The sequence below is a fragment of the Ylistrum balloti genome, unplaced genomic scaffold (genome assembly GCF_031769215.1).
Source record: "Ylistrum balloti isolate Yb309-2 unplaced genomic scaffold, AGI_CSIRO_Ybal_v1 Utg370056, whole genome shotgun sequence".
Lineage (NCBI taxonomy): Eukaryota > Metazoa > Mollusca > Bivalvia > Pectinida > Pectinidae > Ylistrum > Ylistrum balloti.
Genome location: NW_026782106.1, coordinates 322081 through 343767, shown reverse-complemented (window position 1 = coordinate 343767; position 21687 = coordinate 322081). Strand labels below are relative to the sequence as shown.

The following is a 21687-nucleotide window of genomic DNA, read 5'->3' as shown; positions in this document are numbered from 1 at the left end:
GCAATGGTCCTGAATAGACATCTATAATCATTCTTGTCAGTACTATCAGATAGAATAAGACATTTTCATCTTGATCTTAAGGTACCTGGCCCCACTTGTATAAAATATCTCAATTTAAGATTTCCTCAAGCCCATATTTTCCTCAGCAAATATCTCCTTGAAAATATCTTGTATGAAAATTCCTCAAGGAATTTCAGGACATCCTAGCCGATGACTTCCTCCTGTTCCTTGAGAAAATTTTATACAAGCCATTTTCAAGGAGATATCCGCTGAGGAAAATCTCGACTTGAGGAAATCTCAAGTTGAGATGTTTTATACAAGTGGGGCCTGGAGTTCAGCCATTTTAGAATAAAAATCTAACATTTCACCAGTTTTCAGGTGTGAAAGTCTTGTGGACATGAAGTCACAGAAGGGGTAGCATAACCCATTAATTTATTCAGCATTAATGTCATAAGTTTGACATATTCTGACTCAAAGTAGAGGGTTGGGTTAGCTTGTTAAAGGTTGGTTAAGAAACTTTAAATGACTTTCTGCATCAACATGAAGGATGGGCTTATTTAACCTGACAGCAATGACTTTGGGTATGTTATACAGAAAGGACACATTTAAGTCCCTTTAATGTTGGAAGGCCTGTTCATTTTGATTTGTCTGTCCCATCACAAACTTACTACCAGGATATTCACTTGTCTTGTCACAGTATTAATCTCTGTCTATACCGTATGAGAAATGTGAACTTGCACACCCCACAAGTCTGCAGTCAAAAGTCAACTTACGATAGCAGGATTGATTTTTACTGGACCAGACTTTCAGGGTTTAAAGGATGTTTCTGATTTGTCTGGCCTCAAAGCCATCTTAAAACAATACCGATACAAATATCTGTCAGTTATATGGTCAGAGTACCTACTATCAAATGTAGATATTGATCACTTTTGCGATATCCCATAATGCATTAGACAGGCTGATAGATAAATCGGTATCCTACATGTCTATTCAAGATATGCTGTAATGATGTTTTTTTTTTTTTTATTTCTTTACATGATATTGTTATATCATTTCTGTCAGACAATCCAGTTACTATTATAACATTAATTTTTATGGAGGATATATTTTCATCGTGTGTATTCTAGCTAAATTTCCAGGAATATTTTCATTGAATTAGTGGGAATTCTAGCTAAATTTCCAGGAATATTTTCATTGAATTAGTGTGTATTCTAGCTAATTTCCATGAATATTTTCATGGAATTAGTGGTTATTTAGCTAAATTTCCATGAATATTTTCATTAATTTAGTGGGTATTCTAGCAAAAATTCCATGAAAATTTTCATTGAATTTTTTTGTGGGAATTCTAGCTAAATTTCCATGAATATTTTCATCGAATTAGTGGGAATTCTAGCTAAATTTCCATGAATATTTTCATTGAATTAGTGGGAATTCTAGCTAAATTTCCATGAATATTTTCATTGAATTAGTGTGTATTCTAGCTAATTTCCATGAATATTTTCATTGAATTAGTGTGTATTCTAGCTAAATTTCCATGAATATTTTCATTGAATTAGTGGGAATTCTAGCTAAATTTCCATGAATATTTTCATTGAATTAGTGTGTATTCTAGTTAAATTTCTACGAATATTTTCATTCAATTAGTGGGTATTCTAGCTAATTTCCACGAATATCTTCATGGAATTAGTGGGAATTCTAGCTAAATTTCCAGGAATATTTTCATTGAATTAGTTTGTATTCTAGCTAGATTTCCACAAATATATATATATATTGACAAAATTATTAAAATATGAAAGTAGACATGGATTTTAGTACGAGTGGATTTTGTGATCTAGATTTAACCATGAAATCAAGTACCAACAAAAATGTATAATTTTGGAAAACCACAAAATATGAGACCCATGAAAAAATATGGTTTACAGGGTGTTTTGTAGATAAAGGCAAAATATCTTGTCTCCAAGACATTCAATTATTCTTATGTTGTTATCCATGGTGCAATATTTACATGAGTATAGAGTGGGCTTTAGATCAGTTTCAATTTCAGGAGACAATTACATTTTTCTCATTTCAGAGATTTTAGATGATTATCTCTATGATAAGATCCAAACTTTATTGTAAATCCTGAATATAGCTGTAACATTGATTAGCTGTGAGAAATTTAACTGCACTTGGAGTATACACTAGATCGTATCTTTATTAAAATATAAACTATTTATACTGTAAATCATGTACTAGTTATTTAAACCTAATATTAGTCAGTGAACCTGGCATATTGTCTCAATCTTAACAAATTAGTTCCTAAATTTAATTTCACATCTATCATATAAGTTTAATCTTTGTTTAAATTTTGGTCTATGATAATAAATCATTTTGATTACCACATTCATCTTTCAGTAAGCTCATATGGACAACCTATCATCAGGGTACTTAATGGTTCATTACAGGAAAGTGAAATAGCTTGTGTTAGGATTTTTGTAATCACAGTATAGACGGGGTCATTGCCAGGCGCATTCTTATTGCAGGATAAAAATGATAATTCATGATACTGTAATATGTATTTTAGAGTGTAGAAATTCACAGAAATGTAGGTTCTATTTCACTGGCTTGGTTCACCTAGATGTTATAGTTATTGTGTAATACAGGCTTGACTCATCATTTGTTCGTTTGTTGGGTTTATCATGCCCTTTAATCAGGGAAGGACATTTTGAGGTGGGGTCCCCTTGTAATAGCTGGTAACTACTTCATTGAACAACATACAGGAGGCCCACTGAATGTTGTCTGGAGCAAATGGATAAAGTGTCCTGCACAAAAGAAACAAACACGTAAACACAGAAACTGGTCTGTTTCTCAGCTTTCTGAGAAACACATACTACCATGGGTAGTAAGTGTCAAATCATGTACCCTTGATTTCTACCTGAAGTTATGTAGGCTAACACTTTAAAGGAATGAGGTATTACAACCCCTTTGACCCATTGCATATTTCCTTAGTGTAGGATCACTATTCTGTCCAGACTTATAAGAGAAATTTAAATGGATGTTGCTGTTTCCTGCACAGTCTGTCTAGGAATAAGTCACCTGCCTTGTGTCATCTCACAAGGCTGTCTTGTCGAAGAACTGAGCTTGCAGTTTAAATTTTTTGTTTTTAAAAATGAATTTGTTTGTTATATTACTTTGCTTCAACTGAATATGTATATCTCTGCAGAAAGGGAATATGTATATCACTGCAGAAAGAAGATATCTGATGAAAAAAAAAAATGTTTTGATTTAAAAGGAAGACACATTTCCAAGATTCTGTATAAAAAACATTAAGTAGTGTGGTGCTTTGAGAATACAAGACCAGACTAACAAACCTTAATTATTCATACCCAATACCATATTGTTCTGTGTGTATATATATTAGGTACAAATTTGCAAACCAAATTCACTTATGGTCCTGGTGTTTCATTGCTTTTGATGGTGCAGTACTGACAGACCATGGTTATTACAGATTCCTTCAGGTTTTCAATGACGTAGATATGCATATATGTAAATAATACCTACAGTATTGATCTTTCCCTAGAAAATGTCATTTTTTCTGTGTTATCCTTATGTAATATGTCACATATACTGAGAGATAGTTGTAGCTTGTAAGTGTTACAAATTTTTGATTCACCTAGCAAAAAGGCTCACAGGTTGCCATCTTGGAATTTGACAGTAAAAGTTTACTTAATTACTTTCTTGATTGCATTGATAAATTCTCTAGGCTCATATGGGTAGAACAGGAGATGGATTTGAAAGTTAAAACTTTGTTGTGGAAGTACCCTTTATTTGCCCCAAATTACTTCCCCTCGTCACTCTGACTGATACTTTACATCTAGGTAAAAAGGTTTGTCTGGGCGCTATCTCCTAAACTACTAGCCACTGGAATTCTATACTTGGGGTATGAGTTCACTTTCGTGAGGCAGCATGTGATGTATCAAATGTAGGTCATTGTGACCTACATTTTAAATTTTGACCTTTGACCTACATCAAAGAAAAAGTTTGTCTGGATCTTAGCTCTTGCACTACTAGTGAAAGGAACTTCATACTTTACCTTCACCTTGGTGTGGCGGTGTGTGGTGTATTAAAAGTAGGTCACTCTGATATATTTTGACCTTTGACTGACGTAAAAGAAAAGTTGTGTGGACTTGATCTCTTAAATACTAGTCACTCTAACTTGGGGCATGGACTTACTTACAGTACATTCTTCACATATTATTTCAAATTTGATTGGAGACTGTGGTTTACTTCCTTGTCTTGTTCTTTCTCTTTTGTTTCAGTCATTATAATGATAATAATAATAATAATAATAATATCTTTTATTTAACCAGGGTTATGTATTTAGACAATGTCTGGTTTACAATATGGCCCTGCAACAATAGATATATACAAGCATGATAACAATTAAAGATGATAGTATAACAATGCAATATAGTACTTGTATCACAGTCATGTTACTTACAATATCGTGGTTATCATAAAAATTTTAATGTAATTTATTTTTGAACACTTGCATAATCACACAAATGTTACTAAATGTGAAGATTAAAGCACTATCATAGTCATATATACATACAATGCAAATAGCAAAAGGTGAAAATTGACAGAATATACACTAATATAGTGTGTATTACAAAGAAACATTGAAGTTGGTGGGGTAATTTATCATAGAAAATTATCAAATTACATTTGACTTAACTGATCATAAACAAAATTTGGAAACTAAGATCAATTTTATTATATAATTTATATAATTAATATAATTTTAATATTAAAGAGATAATCGCAGATATGCTACTCATATATACTAAAAGATTTTTTTTATTTATTTGTTTATTTTTTTAAAAATGGGCTAGTACATATATAAAAATGGTGGAATAAATCCAAGACTTGATGAAGTAATATTGCAGGTATCTGCTTTTAAAAACCCCAATACTGTTGGAGTCTCTAACTGCATTACTTACTTCATTCATAAAACAGAACATGTATATACAAAGGCCCTTTTGAAATAATTTGTTCTGGCGGTTGGAACATACAGTTATTTTTGATTCAGAAGCTCTAGTGGATCTGCTGTTAACATTTTTGACATAAGAAAACATATTTGCTAAAGACCCTGGGGACTCGCAATGAAGAATTTTGTAAGAAAGAATAATTTTCCTAAAAACGTAAAAATCTGCTAAAAGTATCCATTTTAATTTTTCAAAAAGGGTGTTGGATGGAGTAAGAATATCCTGGCTGCTCTTTTCTGTAATTTAAAAATCTTATCAATATAAAGTTTGTTGCTATGTTCACTCCAGACAGTTGACAGTCATTGTTCTCCCCATTACAACTATACCTCAAAATTTGTCCAAATTTTCCTTTTCCATGAAAATTCTTTGCTTTTTATTAAAAGTTCACCTAGCCCAAAGGGCTAATGTCATGTTACGGTGCCTGGGCTTTGTTTACTGTCAACTTTTCAGTTTCTGTAGGTCTTTTAAGTAACCATGAGGCCAAGGATCATGATATTTGGTGAGAAGATTTACCCTTGTTCAAGGTCACAGATGTCAAATTCATTAAAACCTTCACACAAATTCCTCTCTTCAATCAAGAATTTGAATGTCAATGATGTGAAATGTTAATATATACATTGTATTTGTGAAAAGCTTTGAATACCAAATAAGCAATAGAGGTCCATTGGGCCTCTTGTTTTCCACCCCAAATCTTTCTCTTCATAACAACCTTCTTTCACCTAAATTGCCAATTTAAACTTTGATATATCATGATAGTCTTAGGCTATTTGTCATCAACACTATGTACAGTGTTTCACCAAATATTATCATGTTATCTGTACTTTCTGTAAGAGAACAACATACCTTCTTAAACACTTCCATCCTGTCTGCCAGATGGCTAGACTACAATTACATGTGATCGTTTTTTTCCACAGACAATGGTAGCAGTACTGGTAGTACCTTCACACTTCCTAAGCAATTGGAGGGCATCAAACCTGCTGCAGAGTTCCCTGGCGTCCGCCATCGATGGAACACTAATGAGGTAAACACACTCCCTTAAAGTGTAAAGTCTCCCCCTCTTATCACACACACGTGACACACAACGGTTTGGTTAGTTGTCAGAATAGACAAGATGTAAGAATTACACAACCTATTGGTCAGTTGTCAGCTAAGGCAAGATGTCAGAATCACACAACCTATTGGTCAGTTGTCAGATTAGACAAGATGTCATAGTCACACAACCTATTGGTCAGTTGTCAGATTAGACAAGATGTCATAGTTACACAACCTATTGGTTAGTTGTCAGAATAGACAAGATGTCAGAATCACACAACCTATTGGTCAGTTGTCAGATTAGACAAGATGTCAGAATCACACAACCTATTGGTTAGTTGTCAGAATAGACAAGATGTCAGAATCACACAACCTATTGGTTAGTTGTCAGAATAGACAAGATGTCAGAGTCACACAACCTATTGGTTAGTTGTCAGAATAGACAAGATGTCATAGTCACACAACCTATTGGTCAGTTGTCAGATTAGACAAGATGTCAGAATCACACAACCTATTGGTTAGTTGTCAGAATAGACAAGATGTCATAGTCACACAACCTATTGGTCAGTTGTCAGATTAGACAAGATGTCATATTCACACAACCTATTGGTCAGTTGTCAGATTAGACAAGATGTCATAGTCACACAACCTATTGGTCAGTTGTCAGATTAGACAAGATGTCATAGTCACACAACCTATTGGTCAGTTGTCAGATTAGACAAGATGTCATAGTCACGCAACCTATTGGTCAGTTGTCAGATTAGACAAGATGTCAGAATCACACAACCTATTGGTTAGTTGTCAGAATAGACAAGATGTCATAGTCACACAACCTATTGGTCAGTTGTCAGATTAGACAAGATGTCAGAATCACACAACCTATTGGTTAGTTGTCAGAATAGACAAGATGTCAGAATCACACAACCTATTGGTTAGTTGTCAGAATAGACAAGATGTCATAGTCACACAACCTATTGGTCAGTTGTCAGATTAGACAAGATGTCAGAATCACACAACCTATTGGTTAGTTGTCAGAATAGACAAGATGTCATAGTCACACAACCTATTGGTCAGTTGTCAGATTAGACAAGATGTCATAGTCACACAACCTATTGGTCAGTTGTCAGATTAGACAAGATGTCATAGTCACACAACCTATTGGTTAGTTTTCATAATAGACAAGATGTCAGAATCACACAACCTATTGGTTAGTTGTCAGAATAGACAAGATGTCATAGTCACACAACCTATTGGTCAGTTGTCAGATTAGACAAGATGTCAGAATCACACAACCTATTGGTTAGTTGTCAGAATAGACAAGATGTCATAGTCACACAACCTATTGGTTAGTTTTCATAATAGACAAGATGTCATAGTCACACAACCTATTGGTCAGTTGTCAGATTAGACAAGATGTCATAGTCACACAACCTATTGGTCAGTTGTCAGATTAGACAAGATGTCATAGTCACACAACCTATTGGTCAGTTGTCAGATTAGACAAGATGTCATAGTCACACAACCTATTGGTCAGTTGTCAGAATAGACAAGATGTCAGAGTCACACAACCTATTGGTTAGTTGTCAGAATAGACAAGATGTCAGAATCACACAACCTATTGGTTAGTTGTCAGAATAGACAAGATGTCATAGTCACACAACCTATTGGTCAGTTGTCAGATTAGACAAGATGTCAGAATCACACAACCTATTGGTCAGTTGTCAGAATAGACAAGATATCATAGTCACACAACCTATTGGTTAGTTTTCATAATAGACAAGATGTCATAGTCACACAACCTATTGGTCAGTTGTCAGATTAGACAAGATCAGACACAACCTATGTTGTCAGAATAGACAAGATCACACAACCTATTGGTCAGTTGTCAGAATAGACACAGATGTCAGATTAGACAAGATGTCACACAACCTATTGGTCAGTTGTCAGAATAGACAAGATGTCATAGTCACACAACCTATTGGTCAGTTGTCAGAATAGACAAGATGTCATAGTCACACAACCTATTGGTTAGTTGTCAGAATAGACAAGATGTCAGAATCACACAACCTATTGTTTAGTTGTCAGAATAGACAAGATGTCATAGTCACACAACCTATTGGTTAGTTGTCAGAATTGTCAGAATCACACAAGATTGTCAGAATAGACAAGATGTCATACTCACACAACCTATTGGTTAGTTGTCAGAATAGACAAGATGTCATAGTCACACAACCTATTGGTTAGTTGTCAGTTGTCAGAATCACACAACCTATTGTTTAGTTGTCAGAATAGACAAGATGTCAGAATCACACAACCTATTGGTTAGTTGTCAGAATAGACAAGATGTCAGAGTCACACAACCTATTGGTTAGTTGTCAGAATAGACAAGATGTCATAGTCACACAACCTATTGGTCAGTTGTCAGAATAGACAAGATGTTAGAATCACACAACCTATTGGTCAGTTGTCAGAATAGACAAGATGTCAGAATCACACAACCTATTGTTTAGTTGTCAGAATAGACAAGATGTCATAGTCACACAACCTATTGGTCAGTTGTCAGATTAGACAAGATGTCAGAATCACACAACCTATTGGTTAGTTGTCAGAATAGACAAGATGTCAGAATCACACAACCTATTGGTCAGTTGTCAGAATAGACAAGATGTCATAGTCACACAACCTATTGGTCAGTTGTCAGAATAGACAAGATGTCAGAGTCACACAACCTATTGGTTAGTTGTCAGAATAGACAAGATGTCATAGTCACACAACCTATTGGTCAGTTGTCAGATTAGACAAGATGTCAGAATCACACAACCTATTGGTCAGTTGTCAGAATAGACAAGATGTCATAGTCACACAACCTATTGGTCAGTTGTCAGATTAGACAAGATGTCATAGTCACACAACCTATTGGTTAGTTGTCAGAATAGACAAGATGTCAGAATCACACAACCTATTGTTTAGTTGTCAGAATAGACAAGATGTCAGAATCACACAACCTATTGGTTAGTTGTCAGAATAGACAAGATGTCAGAGTCACACAACCTATTGTTTAGTTGTCAGAATAGACAAGATGTCAGAATCACACAACCTATTGGTTAGTTGTCAGAATAGACAAGATGTCATAGTCACACAACCTATTGGTTAGTTGTCAGAATAGACAAGATGTCAGAATCACACAACCTATTGTTTAGTTGTCAGAATAGACAAGATGTCAGAATCACACAACCTATTGGTTAGTTGTCAGAATAGACAAGATGTCAGAGTCACACAACCTATTGGTTAGTTGTCAGAATAGACAAGATGTCATAGTCACACAACCTATTGGTCAGTTGTCAGAATAGACAAGATGTTAGAATCACACAACCTATTGGTCAGTTGTCAGAATAGACAAGATGTTAGAATCACACAACCTATTGGTTAGTTGTCAGAATAGACAAGATGTCAGAATCACACAACCTATTGGTTAGTTGTCAGAATAGACAAGATGTCATAGTCACACAACCTATTGGTTAGTTGTCAGAATAGACAAGATGTCAGAATCACACAACCTATTGTTTAGTTGTCAGAATAGACAAGATGTCAGAATCACACAACCTATTGGTTAGTTGTCAGAATAGACAAGATGTCAGAGTCACACAACCTATTGGTCAGTTGTCAGAATAGACAAGATGTCAGAATCACACAACCTATTGGTTAGTTGTCAGAATAGACAAGATGTCATAGTCACACAACCTATTGGTCAGTTGTCAGATTAGACAAGATGTCAGAATCACACAACCTATTGGTTAGTTGTCAGAATAGACAAGATGTCAGAATCACACAACCTATTGGTCAGTTGTCAGAATAGACAAGATGTCATAGTCACACAACCTATTGGTCAGTTGTCAGATTAGACAAGATGTCAGAATCACACAACCTATTGGTTAGTTGTCAGAATAGACAAGATGTCAGAATCACACAACCTATTGGTCAGTTGTCAGAATAGACAAGATGTCATAGTCACACAACCTATTGGTCAGTTGTCAGAATAGACAAGATGTCAGAGTCACACAACCTATTGGTTAGTTGTCAGAATAGACAAGATGTCATAGTCACACAACCTATTGGTCAGTTGTCAGATTAGACAAGATGTCAGAATCACACAACCTATTGGTCAGTTGTCAGAATAGACAAGATGTCATAGTCACACAACCTATTGGTCAGTTGTCAGATTAGACAAGATGTCATAGTCACACAACCTATTGGTTAGTTGTCAGAATAGACAAGATGTCAGAATCACACAACCTATTGTTTAGTTGTCAGAATAGACAAGATGTCATAGTCACACAACCTATTGGTTAGTTGTCAGAATAGACAAGATGTCAGAATCACACAACCTATTGTTTAGTTGTCAGAATAGACAAGATGTCAGAATCACACAACCTATTGGTTAGTTGTCAGAATAGACAAGATGTCATAGTCACACAACCTATTGGTTAGTTGTCAGAATAGACAAGATGTCAGAATCACACAACCTATTGTTTAGTTGTCAGAATAGACAAGATGTCAGAATCACACAACCTATTGGTTAGTTGTCAGAATAGACAAGATGTCAGAGTCACACAACCTATTGGTTAGTTGTCAGAATAGACAAGATGTCATAGTCACACAACCTATTGGTCAGTTGTCAGAATAGACAAGATGTTAGAATCACACAACCTATTGGTCAGTTGTCAGAATAGACAAGATGTTAGAATCACACAACCTATTGGTTAGTTGTCAGAATAGACAAGATGTCAGAATCACACAACCTATTGGTTAGTTCTCAGAATAGACAAGATGTCATAGTCACACAACCTATTGGTTAGTTGTCAGAATAGACAAGATGTCAGAATCACACAACCTATTGTTTAGTTGTCAGAATAGACAAGATGTCAGAATCACACAACCTATTGGTTAGTTGTCAGAATAGACAAGATGTCAGAGTCACACAACCTATTGGTCAGTTGTCAGAATAGACAAGATGTCAGAATCACACAACCTATTGGTTAGTTGTCAGAATAGACAAGATGTCATAGTCACACAACCTATTGGTCAGTTGTCAGATTAGACAAGATGTCAGAATCACACAACCTATTGGTTAGTTGTCAGAATAGACAAGATGTCAGAATCACACAACCTATTGGTCAGTTGTCAGAATAGACAAGATGTCATAGTCACACAACCTATTGGTCAGTTGTCAGATTAGACAAGATGTCAGAGTCACACAACCTATTGGTTAGTTGTCAGATTAAACAGCTCTCATTACAACATCATTATTACAATTATATTATGCAGGGAATACTTGATACTTCAGTGTAGAATGGTTTCTGAGTAGCTAGCTAACACCATACATTCTGAGCAAAGTTTACATGGATTAACATTTCAAACATGTATGAGAAAATACCTTGCTCAAGGTCATCAAACTACACGCTGAAGATAAAGCATTGTTTTGGTACATGTTGTCATGCAAGATTGATGATGAACCTGTAACAAAGCGCAGTGGCTTACATCATAGTTTTTGATCTGAAGCTTGTTAGTTGGCACTTGGGGGCTGACGATCCTGTCTACAAACAGAACATAATCATGCTAATTATTGGTAACACATTTAAAAGGGTGTACCCCTTCAAGTATCATCACAGAATCTTCTGTAAAGTCTTATACACCTGTTTACTTCATCTCTCCTGTCAGAAATCTTTTTGGCAGTTAATAGTGTGTAACATATTACTTAATCATATTGTGAAAATTGTATTCAGTCTTTGATTTAAAAAAAATCACGTTCAGTGAATTCAAAAGTCATGATTTTTGCAATTATCAAGTGTGACATGTAGACTTTACACAGTACAAGAATAATTTTGATAACAGAAATAAATATAAACAAAACTAAAAGAAATAAAAATAAAAAAAAATGTTTCAACTTCTTCCACTGCTTTGTTAAAGTCAAGGGAGGTAACTCAAGAAAAATCAAGTCATGGTTCAATATATTTATATGGAAATGAAAAAGAATATAAATTTGATTTTGAAGGTTTTTGGAAGAATGTTAAACTAAAGAAAAATTAGTTATGTTATGTGTAATATAGATAAATAAGGTCTGTATTGACCTATTAGCTCTCCTGGTACGAAGGACCAAGTTAAACTTCTCACATATGTGGCATCTGTCATCAGTCAGAAGTATCCAACTTTTGTGTATATAGTGGATCTAAACCCCACCAGGGCCTAAAGGGTGTGGGAAAAAAAGGGAAATTTTGTAAATTCTGCAAAATCCTTCTGTGTAATTGGATTGGTTGAATTTTGTTCAAATTTGGTCTGAAGTGAAGTGAAGTGAAGGGAATTCAGTTTTGTTTGAACAGTGTGTCTCGGCCACATGGGGCCATGAGGTTTAAAGCCAAACAGGGAAATAGAGTAAATTCTCTGAGATACTTAATTCTTCTTCCATGAAATGGAATGGAGTGTCTGGATTCTATCCCAATTTGATCTGAAGTATACTTGAGGAATCAGTTTTTGTATTAACAGTAGGCTTCAGTTCCTTGGTGCAGCAGAATCACTAGTCCAATCTGGTATAGAGAACAAATTCTTTTAAAAAATTTCTTCTGTGATACTGCCTGGATTCTGGGTGAAGTTTTGTATAATGATGTGTCTTGGTCCCAGAACCAGGAAAGGAAGGCCTCAATAAGAAAAATAGGCCAAATTATTTTAAGATCCTTCTCCTTTAGGAAAGTGAGGATTCTGTCCTAAATAGGACTGAAGTAGGGAGGAGGGGAATCAATTTTATATAATGGGTTGGTGTCAACCTCCTGGGACAAGAAGGATGCTGCCCAAAGGGGGTAAATTCTATGAAATACTTCTTCTATAGAAATGCCAGGATTCTGCCTCAGTTTGGTATGAAACATCTTTTGGAGAGGGAAAATCATCTTTTCGGTTGGTCTTAGCTCCCGGGGTTGGAGTTACAGGACCTAAAAGAGGATAAAGATAAGATTATCGATGACACTTCTTCTTCTATAAGACTATCAGGATTCTGTAACAATTTTGTTTATAGCATGATAGGGTAAAAGGAAATAAAGTTTGGATAAATGTAGGTCTTCGCCCCGCCTAAGGCGGGAGGAGCGGTTCGCAAAAAATTAGAGCAACCTTAGGTAAAGATGGCTAATGTATAGGTGGTTTTGCTGACCCGATGGGGCAGAGGGGTGGAGGCAAAATGGGATATAGTTGTAAACCTTTAAAATTCCTTTTCGTTTAGTTTTGGTAAAACAATTTCAACTAAACAAAGTCAGGTGAGCGATACAGACTGTATAGGTCACTTGTTGTCATGACAGACATCCCCAATATATACAGGATCCAACACTTGGTAGACAGGTGTATATTAACTTTGTTGTCACCACAGACATCCCCAATATATACAGGATCCAACACTTGATAGACAGGTGTATATTAACTTTGTTGTCATGACAGACATCCCCAATATATACAGGATCCAACACTTGGTAGACAGGTATATATTATCTTTGTTGTCATGACAGACATCCCCAATATATACAGGATCCAACACTTGGTAGACAGGTGTATATTAACTTTGTTGTCATGACAGACATCCCCAATATATACAGGATCCAACACTTGGTAGACAGGTATATATTATCTTTGTTGTCATGACAGACATCCCCAATATATACAGGATCCAACACTTGATAGACAGGTGTATATTAACTTTGTTGTCATGACAGACATCCCCAATATATACAGGATCCAACACTTGGTAGACAGGTGTATGGTATCTTTGTTGTCATGACAGACATCCCCAATATATACAGGATCCAACACTTGGTAGACAGGTGTATATTAACTTTGTTGTCATGACAGACATCCCCAATATATACAGGATCCAACACTTGGTAGACAGGTGTATATTAACTTTGTTGTCATGACAGACATCCCCAATATATACAGGATCCAACACTTGGTAGACAGGTGTATATTAACTTTGTTGTCATGACAGACATCCCCAATATATACAGGATCCAACACTTGGTAGACAGGTGTATATTAACTTTGTTGTCACCACAGACATCCCCAATATATACAGGATCCAACACTTGGTAGACAGGTATATCCCCAATATATACATGACAGACATCCCCAATATATACAGGATCCAACACTTGGTAGACAGGTGTATATTAACTTTGTTGTCATGACAGACATCCCCAATATATACAGGATCCAACACTTGGTAGACAGGTGTATATTAACTTTGTTGTCACCACAGACATCCCCAATATATACAGGATCCAACACTTGGTAGACAGGTGTATATTAACTTTGTTGTCATGACAGACATCCCCAATATATACAGGATCCAACACTTGGTAGACAGGTGTATATTAACTTTGTTGTCATGACAGACATCCCCAATATATACAGGATCCAACACTTGGTAGACAGGTGTATATTAACTTTGTTGTCATGACAGACATCCCCAATATATACAGGATCCAACACTTGGTAGACAGGTGTATATTAACTTTGTTGTCATGACAGACATCCCCAATATATACAGGATCCAACACTTGGTAGACAGGTGTATATTAACTTTGTTGTCACCACAGACATCCCCAATATATACAGGATCCAACACTTGGTAGACAGGTGTATATTAACTTTGTTGTCATGACAGACATCCCCAATATATACAGGATCCAACACTTGATAGACAGGTGTAGACAGGTGTATATTAACTTTGTTGTCATGACAGACATCCCCAATATATACAGGATCCAACACTTGGTAGACAGGTATATATTAACTTTGTTGTCATCACAGACACCCCCAATATATACAGGATCCAACACTTGGTAGACAGGTGTATATTAACTTTGTTGGATCATCAAAATTAGTTCTGGTGAACTGCAATCCCTTATTGAATTGTAGAGTTCACATCTTAATTTAGAATTAGAGAAAAACTTTGTACTTTAGTTTTTTTTGGAGTGAATCCCATATAACGTTAATTGTTTTATGTTAAATTTGTTAAAATTTTATGTTTGTTTTCATTTATCCAGGAGATAGCATCAATTCTTATTGCATTTGACAAGCATAAAGAATGGATGCATGTGGAGATGAAAGTCCGGTAAGTACTACTGTTTTTGGTTCTATGTACCAGCAGCATTTGAATATCTAATAGTATGGTTGTAAATTTGTTTTTGTCAGAAATTGGATAACTAGGTTTATATAAAATGTATAATTTGATTTTCATTAAGATACCTTTTTTATCCTTCAGAATACCCACTGTACCAACCCTGAAGTACCTTTTACTTATTTGAAATACTTTAAATGTGACATTGCTGAATCTTTAAGGCCTGGGATGGCATTGACTCATGAAAGCCCAGGGTGACATTTCTGAATCTGTAAAGCCTAGGGTTACATAGCTTACTCTCTAAAGCCCAAGTTGACATTGCTGAAACTCCAAAACCTCGGATGACATTGCTGACTCTCTAAGGCCTGGGATGACATTGCTGACTCAGTAAGGCCTGGGATGACATTGCTGACTCTCTAAGGCCTGGGATGACATTGCTGACTCAGAAAGGCCTGGGATGACATTGCTGACTCATTAAGGCCTGGGATGACATTGCTGACTCTCTAAGGCCCGGGATGACATTGCTGACTCAGTAAGGCCTGGGATGACATTGCTGACTCAGTAAGGCCTTGGATGACATTGCTGACTCTCTAAGGCTAAAGGTGACATTGCTGAATCTCTAAGGCTTACGGTGACATTGCTGAATCTCTAAGGCCCAGGGTGACATTGCTGAATCTCTAAGGCCCAGTGTGACATTGCTGAATATTTAAGGGCCATGGTAATGTTACTGAATCTCTTAGCCCTGGGATAAAATTGCTGAATCTGTAACATCCAGTGTGACATTGTTGAATGATTTAGGCCCATAGCAACCTTGAGGAATCTCTTTAGGCCTGGGGTAACATTGCCAACACCCAGGGTGACTTTGCCAAATCTCTTAGGCTTGGGGTTACATTGCTGGATCTCCAAGGCCCAGAATGACATTTTTGAGTCTGTAATGCTTGGGTGACATTGCTGAATCTCTCTTTAAGACCTCCCAGTGGATCAATGCTGCTGTACAGCCGCAAGAAGGTACGATACAGAAAAGATGGCTACTGCTGGAAAAAGCGAAAAGATGGAAAAAATATCCGAGAAGATCATATGAAGTTGAAAGTTCAGGGATTAGAGGTAAATCTTGTACGATTTCTATGACCTATATCAGTTTGAATCCATTATATAGTACAAAGAAAAACATGACTTAAACATGAGCCTTCAGGGTGAGATGAGGTGATCTTAATAGAGGGGAAAATTTCTTTCTATAGAATTAAATTATATACAATCTTTCCCTTAAGGAGATCACTGAATATATTTTCAAAAATCAAATGCAGTCTTATATGTTTGTCAATATCAACAATAAGTGATGAATATTAATCATCATAATAAGTTTAATGTTTCAATATTGATTTTATTAAACATTGATAATAATCATGTCTCTCAGTTTTCAATAATCATATTTCATGTCAGTTTTCAATAATCATATTTAATGTCATTTGTATCAATTCTGTCTTGTTCTGAAATCCATGTCATTTGTATCAATTCTGTCTCGTCCTAAATCCATATCATATGTGTCACTTCTTTTTTGTCCTAAATCCATATCATATGTGTCACTTCTTTTTTGTCCTAAATCCATATCATGTGTCACTTCTTTTTTGTCCTAAATCCATATCATGTGTCACTTCTTTTTCGTCCTAAATCCATATCATGTGTCACTTCTTTTTCGTCCTGAATTCATCTCACCACTCTGGGGACTTCTTTTTCTGGTTATTTAGAAATTTATAGCAAAACATTTTCATTGATAGAAGTCATTACGTTGTACATATGAAAGTATATAAAAGTCAAAATGGCTTTGTCTAAGATAGGTGCCATATTAGAATTTGTAAATCACCTTGGGGATGAAGGATGGGGTCTGATAAAATTTTTATGCTCAATGAAAATTTTCAAGGGGAGAATATAGTTGCTGGCTTTATCTGTCCGTCCATCTTTCTGCCCATCATTTCATGTATGGAGCATATTAAAAAAAACTTTGCCCACAATTAAGCAATTTAAGAAATTTGGTGTATACTTTGGTCATACTAAGGCAATGTGCAGTGTACCAAATTCAGGGCCCACAGCCTATCAATTACAAAGTTACTTTTGTTATTATTTTGTGTCATAAGCACAACTTTGCTTGTAATTATACTAGGATAATAAAACTTGATGTTAACATTGACCATACTAAGACGATATGCAATGTACCAAAGACAGGGTCCGCAACCCCGTTAATTACAGAGTTATTGTCTGTTGTTAAAATGTTGTGTCCAGAGTGTAACTTGGCATGCATTAAGAATGAAATGTGATGTATACATCGGTCATACTGAAGCAATAAGCAGTGTACCTAACATTGTACAAAAGACACACTAGTGAATAGCACCTTTCAATAATTTAGAGTTAAATAAAGCAGAGGATTAAACTGCATCATACAGCTGTCTTGTCCTTCTAGGACTCCTCAGTGATGCTAAGGGCCTAAATTTTGAAGCCTTGAAGGGGACAAAGAGAAAAAGTGATTGAAAGAAAAGTAAAAATTCAGGGTCTGTAACCCCTTAATTACAGTATTATTGCCTTAATTTTGTTAAAAGATTTTTGTCCAATAAAGTTGCTTTTGGGGAGCAGCAGTTTTACTGATTCTCTTGTTTGTTTTGGTAGTCATCAACTTACTATTGGAATGAAACTTATCAATAATGGCTAATTCCCGAGGGAGCTGACAAGAGGTCACTAAGTGCAAAACAATATGTTTGCCACCATAAGATTATTTTTTATCTTTTCTTTCTCAGGCTTTTAATCATAGTTTCTGAAGGATTTCAATTACCTGTGTTTTAATAGGATCTTAGCTGATTTCAATTCCCTGTGTTTTAATAGGATCTTAGCTGATTTCAATTTCCTGTGTTTTAATAGGATCTTAGCTGATTTCAATTACCTGTGTTTTAATAGGATCTTAGCTGATTTCAATTCCCTGTGTTTTAATAGGATCTTAGCTGATTTCAATTACCTGTGTTTTAATAGGATCTTAGCTGATTTCAATTCCCTGTGTTTTAATAGGATCTTAGCTGATTTCAATTACCTGTGTTTTAATAGGATCTTAGCTGATTTCAATTACTGGTGTTTTAATAGGATCTTAGCTGATTTCAATTACCTGTATTTTAAAAGGATCTTAGCTGATTTCAATTACCTGTATTTTAATAGGATCTTAGCTGATTTCAATTACCTGTGTTTTAATAGGATCTTAGCTGATTTCAATTACCTGTGTTTTAATATGTTCTTAGCTGATTTCAATTACCTGTATTTTAATAGGATCTTAGCTGATTTCAATTACTTGTATTTTAATAGGATCTTAGCTGATTTCAGTTACCTGTATTTTAATCATAGTTTCTGGAGGATTTCAATTACCTGTATTTTAATAGGATCTTAGCTGATTTCAATTACCTGTATTTTAATAGGATCTTAGCTGATTTCAATTACCTGTATTTTAATAGGATCTTAGCTGATTTCAGTTACCTGTATTTTAATCATAGTTTCTGGAGGATTTCAATTACCTGTATTTTGATGAATGACATGAAGTATAAATGGTTTTCAGAGCATTTCTACTTTACTCTTGGAAAGACATCATGTCAGAAACTACAATTTTGGAATGATAATAAGACTCTACAATTTCACAACGTTTAAATGTGTGATCTTGTAGATAACATAACCATAAAAAGTAGAAGTACAAACCTGCTGAATTGTGATCAAAACCTGCGCAATTTTCTCTCTAGAGTGTTCCAGGATCTCATTTCACCTGAATGTTTTTAAGTCATTATGTAGTCAATCATACTCATCAAGTTGATGAGATAGTTGGAAAAACATTTTAGATTGAAACAATACATCATAGTGATGGTATAGTGGAAACAGAATCTATCAGTCTCCAGCAAAGTGTTAGGTTAGTCTCAATACTAGGTAAAGTCGCCCTTTAATTTTATTGATTATACAGTACTAGCCTTCAGACGCCTGCAATGCTTGTATTGGGAAGTCGTCAGCTGCCTATCTCTAGGGACTGTATCTCTTCTAGCTTTACCCTGTGTGAAGAGCTCAATCTGGTTAGACTTGGGTTTGTTGTTGGTAGATTGAATTTGGTAGATTCCCACCAAACCTCCTGTGGTAATGGGTCTGGTGGCTTTACCTACCAGCTCAACAATGATACATATGGTTAGACACTTGGTAGACAGAGTAACACAGAAACAACTGTCCTATCCCAAATCACCAGACTTCTTGGCAGAACCACGTCTACACAATACTCATTAAAGTTAACAAGCTTTGTATTTTGAAACTTTTTCTATTGTCAGAAGAGTTTGATTTTCTGAATCTCTAAGGTTATTTATTTCCAAATCAGTTTGTGTTTGTAAGCAGTTTACTGACTGAAGTATCAACAACTTAGCCAGTAAAATATTTTAGAAAAAATGAACTCGCATCTTTATATGTAGCAAGAATGATAAAGTGTAAGAGTTGTGAGTCTTCTGGAAAGGCAATATACATGAATCTTCAAAATCTGTGTGTCTGGCATAATCTGATTTGTGTATACTGCACTGTGTTATAAATGACAATATCTATAGTGTGTTATTAATGTGATAACTTGTGCCATGTGATAAATGTGATTACTTGTACCATGTAATAAATGTTGGAACTTGTGCCATGTAATAAATGTTGGTACTTGTACCATGTAATAAATGTGGATACTTGTGCCATGTAATAAATGTGGATACTTGTGCCATGTAATAAATGTGGATACTTGTGCCATGTAATAAATGTGGATACTTGTACCATGTAATAAATGTGGATACTTGTACCATGTAATAAATGTGGATACTTGTGCCATGTAATAAATGTGGATACTTGTGCCATGTAATAAATGTTGGATACTTGTACCATGTAATAAATGTTGGAACTTGTGCCATGTAATAAATGTGGATACTTGTACCATGTAATAAATGTTGATATTTTAATATTGTTGTTAATCAAAGTATTTTGAAATTGCATTAGAAATAAGGATAATATACTAATGACACTGCATGAAATAAGGATTCTATTGACATCGTATTAAACAAGGATACTGTTGACATTGTATTAAACAAGGATACTGTTGACATTGTATTAAACAAGGATACTGTTGACATTGTATTAAACAAGGATGCTGTTGACATTGTATCAAATATGACTACTGTTTACATTGTTTTAAATCTAAATACCCTAACAGAGTAATGGTTTTTTGTTTTTCAGTGTATTTATGGTTCCTATGTACACTCTGACATACTACCAACTTTCCATCGACGTTGCTACTGGTTACTGCAGGTAAGGGGAGAAAATGATTTCAAAAATAAGTTGTGTCATACCCCATGAAAACAAAACATTCTGTTATGTGGCATTTATTAATGGTTAAAAAAGGAATTATATTTTGCAAATCACAAAGATATTCCACATTGTATTTTTGTTTTTAAGGACGTAAACCTTGAAAGATAAACTTATATCTTAATTACACATTATGGAAAATTGTATTTATCAAGGCAGATTATTCTTGACTTATCTTGTAGGTATTCGTAGCTATATGGTAACCTCATGGTATTAGTTGACTTTATCAGTTGTATCAGATTTTGGTTACCTTATGGTATTGGTCAAGCTTTTTAAGTTGTGGTAGGTTTTGGTTACATTGAAGACATTTTTGTCTTTTTTTTTCAGAACCCTGACATTGTGATAGTACACTATTTAAATGTTCCCTACCAAGACAATACTAAGATGAAAATTCCAGTTATATCTCAGGCCTTTGAGAAGAAGGAATGGACCAAAGAGGAACTCATAGACCAACTAAGACCCATGTGTAAATATTGTACTGCAGATAATTTTAGTTGTATATTTAGGTCACCTTGGACAAAGTCTATTGCGATGCCATTTGTTTGGTGTCATAAACAATTGATATTTTTGACTTCTTAATAACCAAAAGGCCCAGAATGCTGATATTGGGCCTGTAGCATGCTGGGTTGAAGGGCTACCAAGATTGTTGAAAGGAATGACCTTGACTCACTTTCACGGTAACAGGTGTCAAATTAATTGAAATCTTTAAACGACATCTTTTCAATAACCAAAAACCCTAGAGTGCTGATATAGGGCCTGTAGTATGATGGGATGAAGGGCTACCAAGTTTGTTTAAATGAATGACCTTAACTCATTTTCAAGGTCATCAATGTCAAATATATTTAAATGTTAAAATAATGATTTCTTAATAAACACAGGATGCTGATATTGCACCTGCATCTGGAATGAAGTTCTACCAAGTTTGTTCATATTATTGACCATGACCCACTTTTAAGGTCATATGTATCAAATATGTCAAAATGTCTTTTTCTCAATAACGAAAATGCCCAGGATCATGCTGAGATGAAGGGATATCAGGTTTGTTCAAATGATTGACCTTGACCTTCATTAAAGTTCACAGGG

The 21687-nt window shown here is 35.1% G+C and overlaps 1 protein-coding gene across 1 annotated transcript in view; it reads left to right on the top strand.

Moving 5' to 3' along the window:
* LOC132549416 (calmodulin-binding transcription activator 2-like) overlaps positions 1–21687 on the top strand; it is a 45542-nt gene that overhangs the window by 578 nt on the left and 23277 nt on the right. Inside the window, exons 2-6 of the mRNA XM_060213350.1 lie at positions 5942–6048; positions 15140–15207; positions 16182–16317; positions 20476–20547; positions 20932–21070. Coding sequence (XP_060069333.1) covers positions 5942–6048; positions 15140–15207; positions 16182–16317; positions 20476–20547; positions 20932–21070 — 522 coding nt within the window. The remainder of the gene's footprint in view (positions 1–5941; positions 6049–15139; positions 15208–16181; positions 16318–20475; positions 20548–20931; positions 21071–21687) is intronic.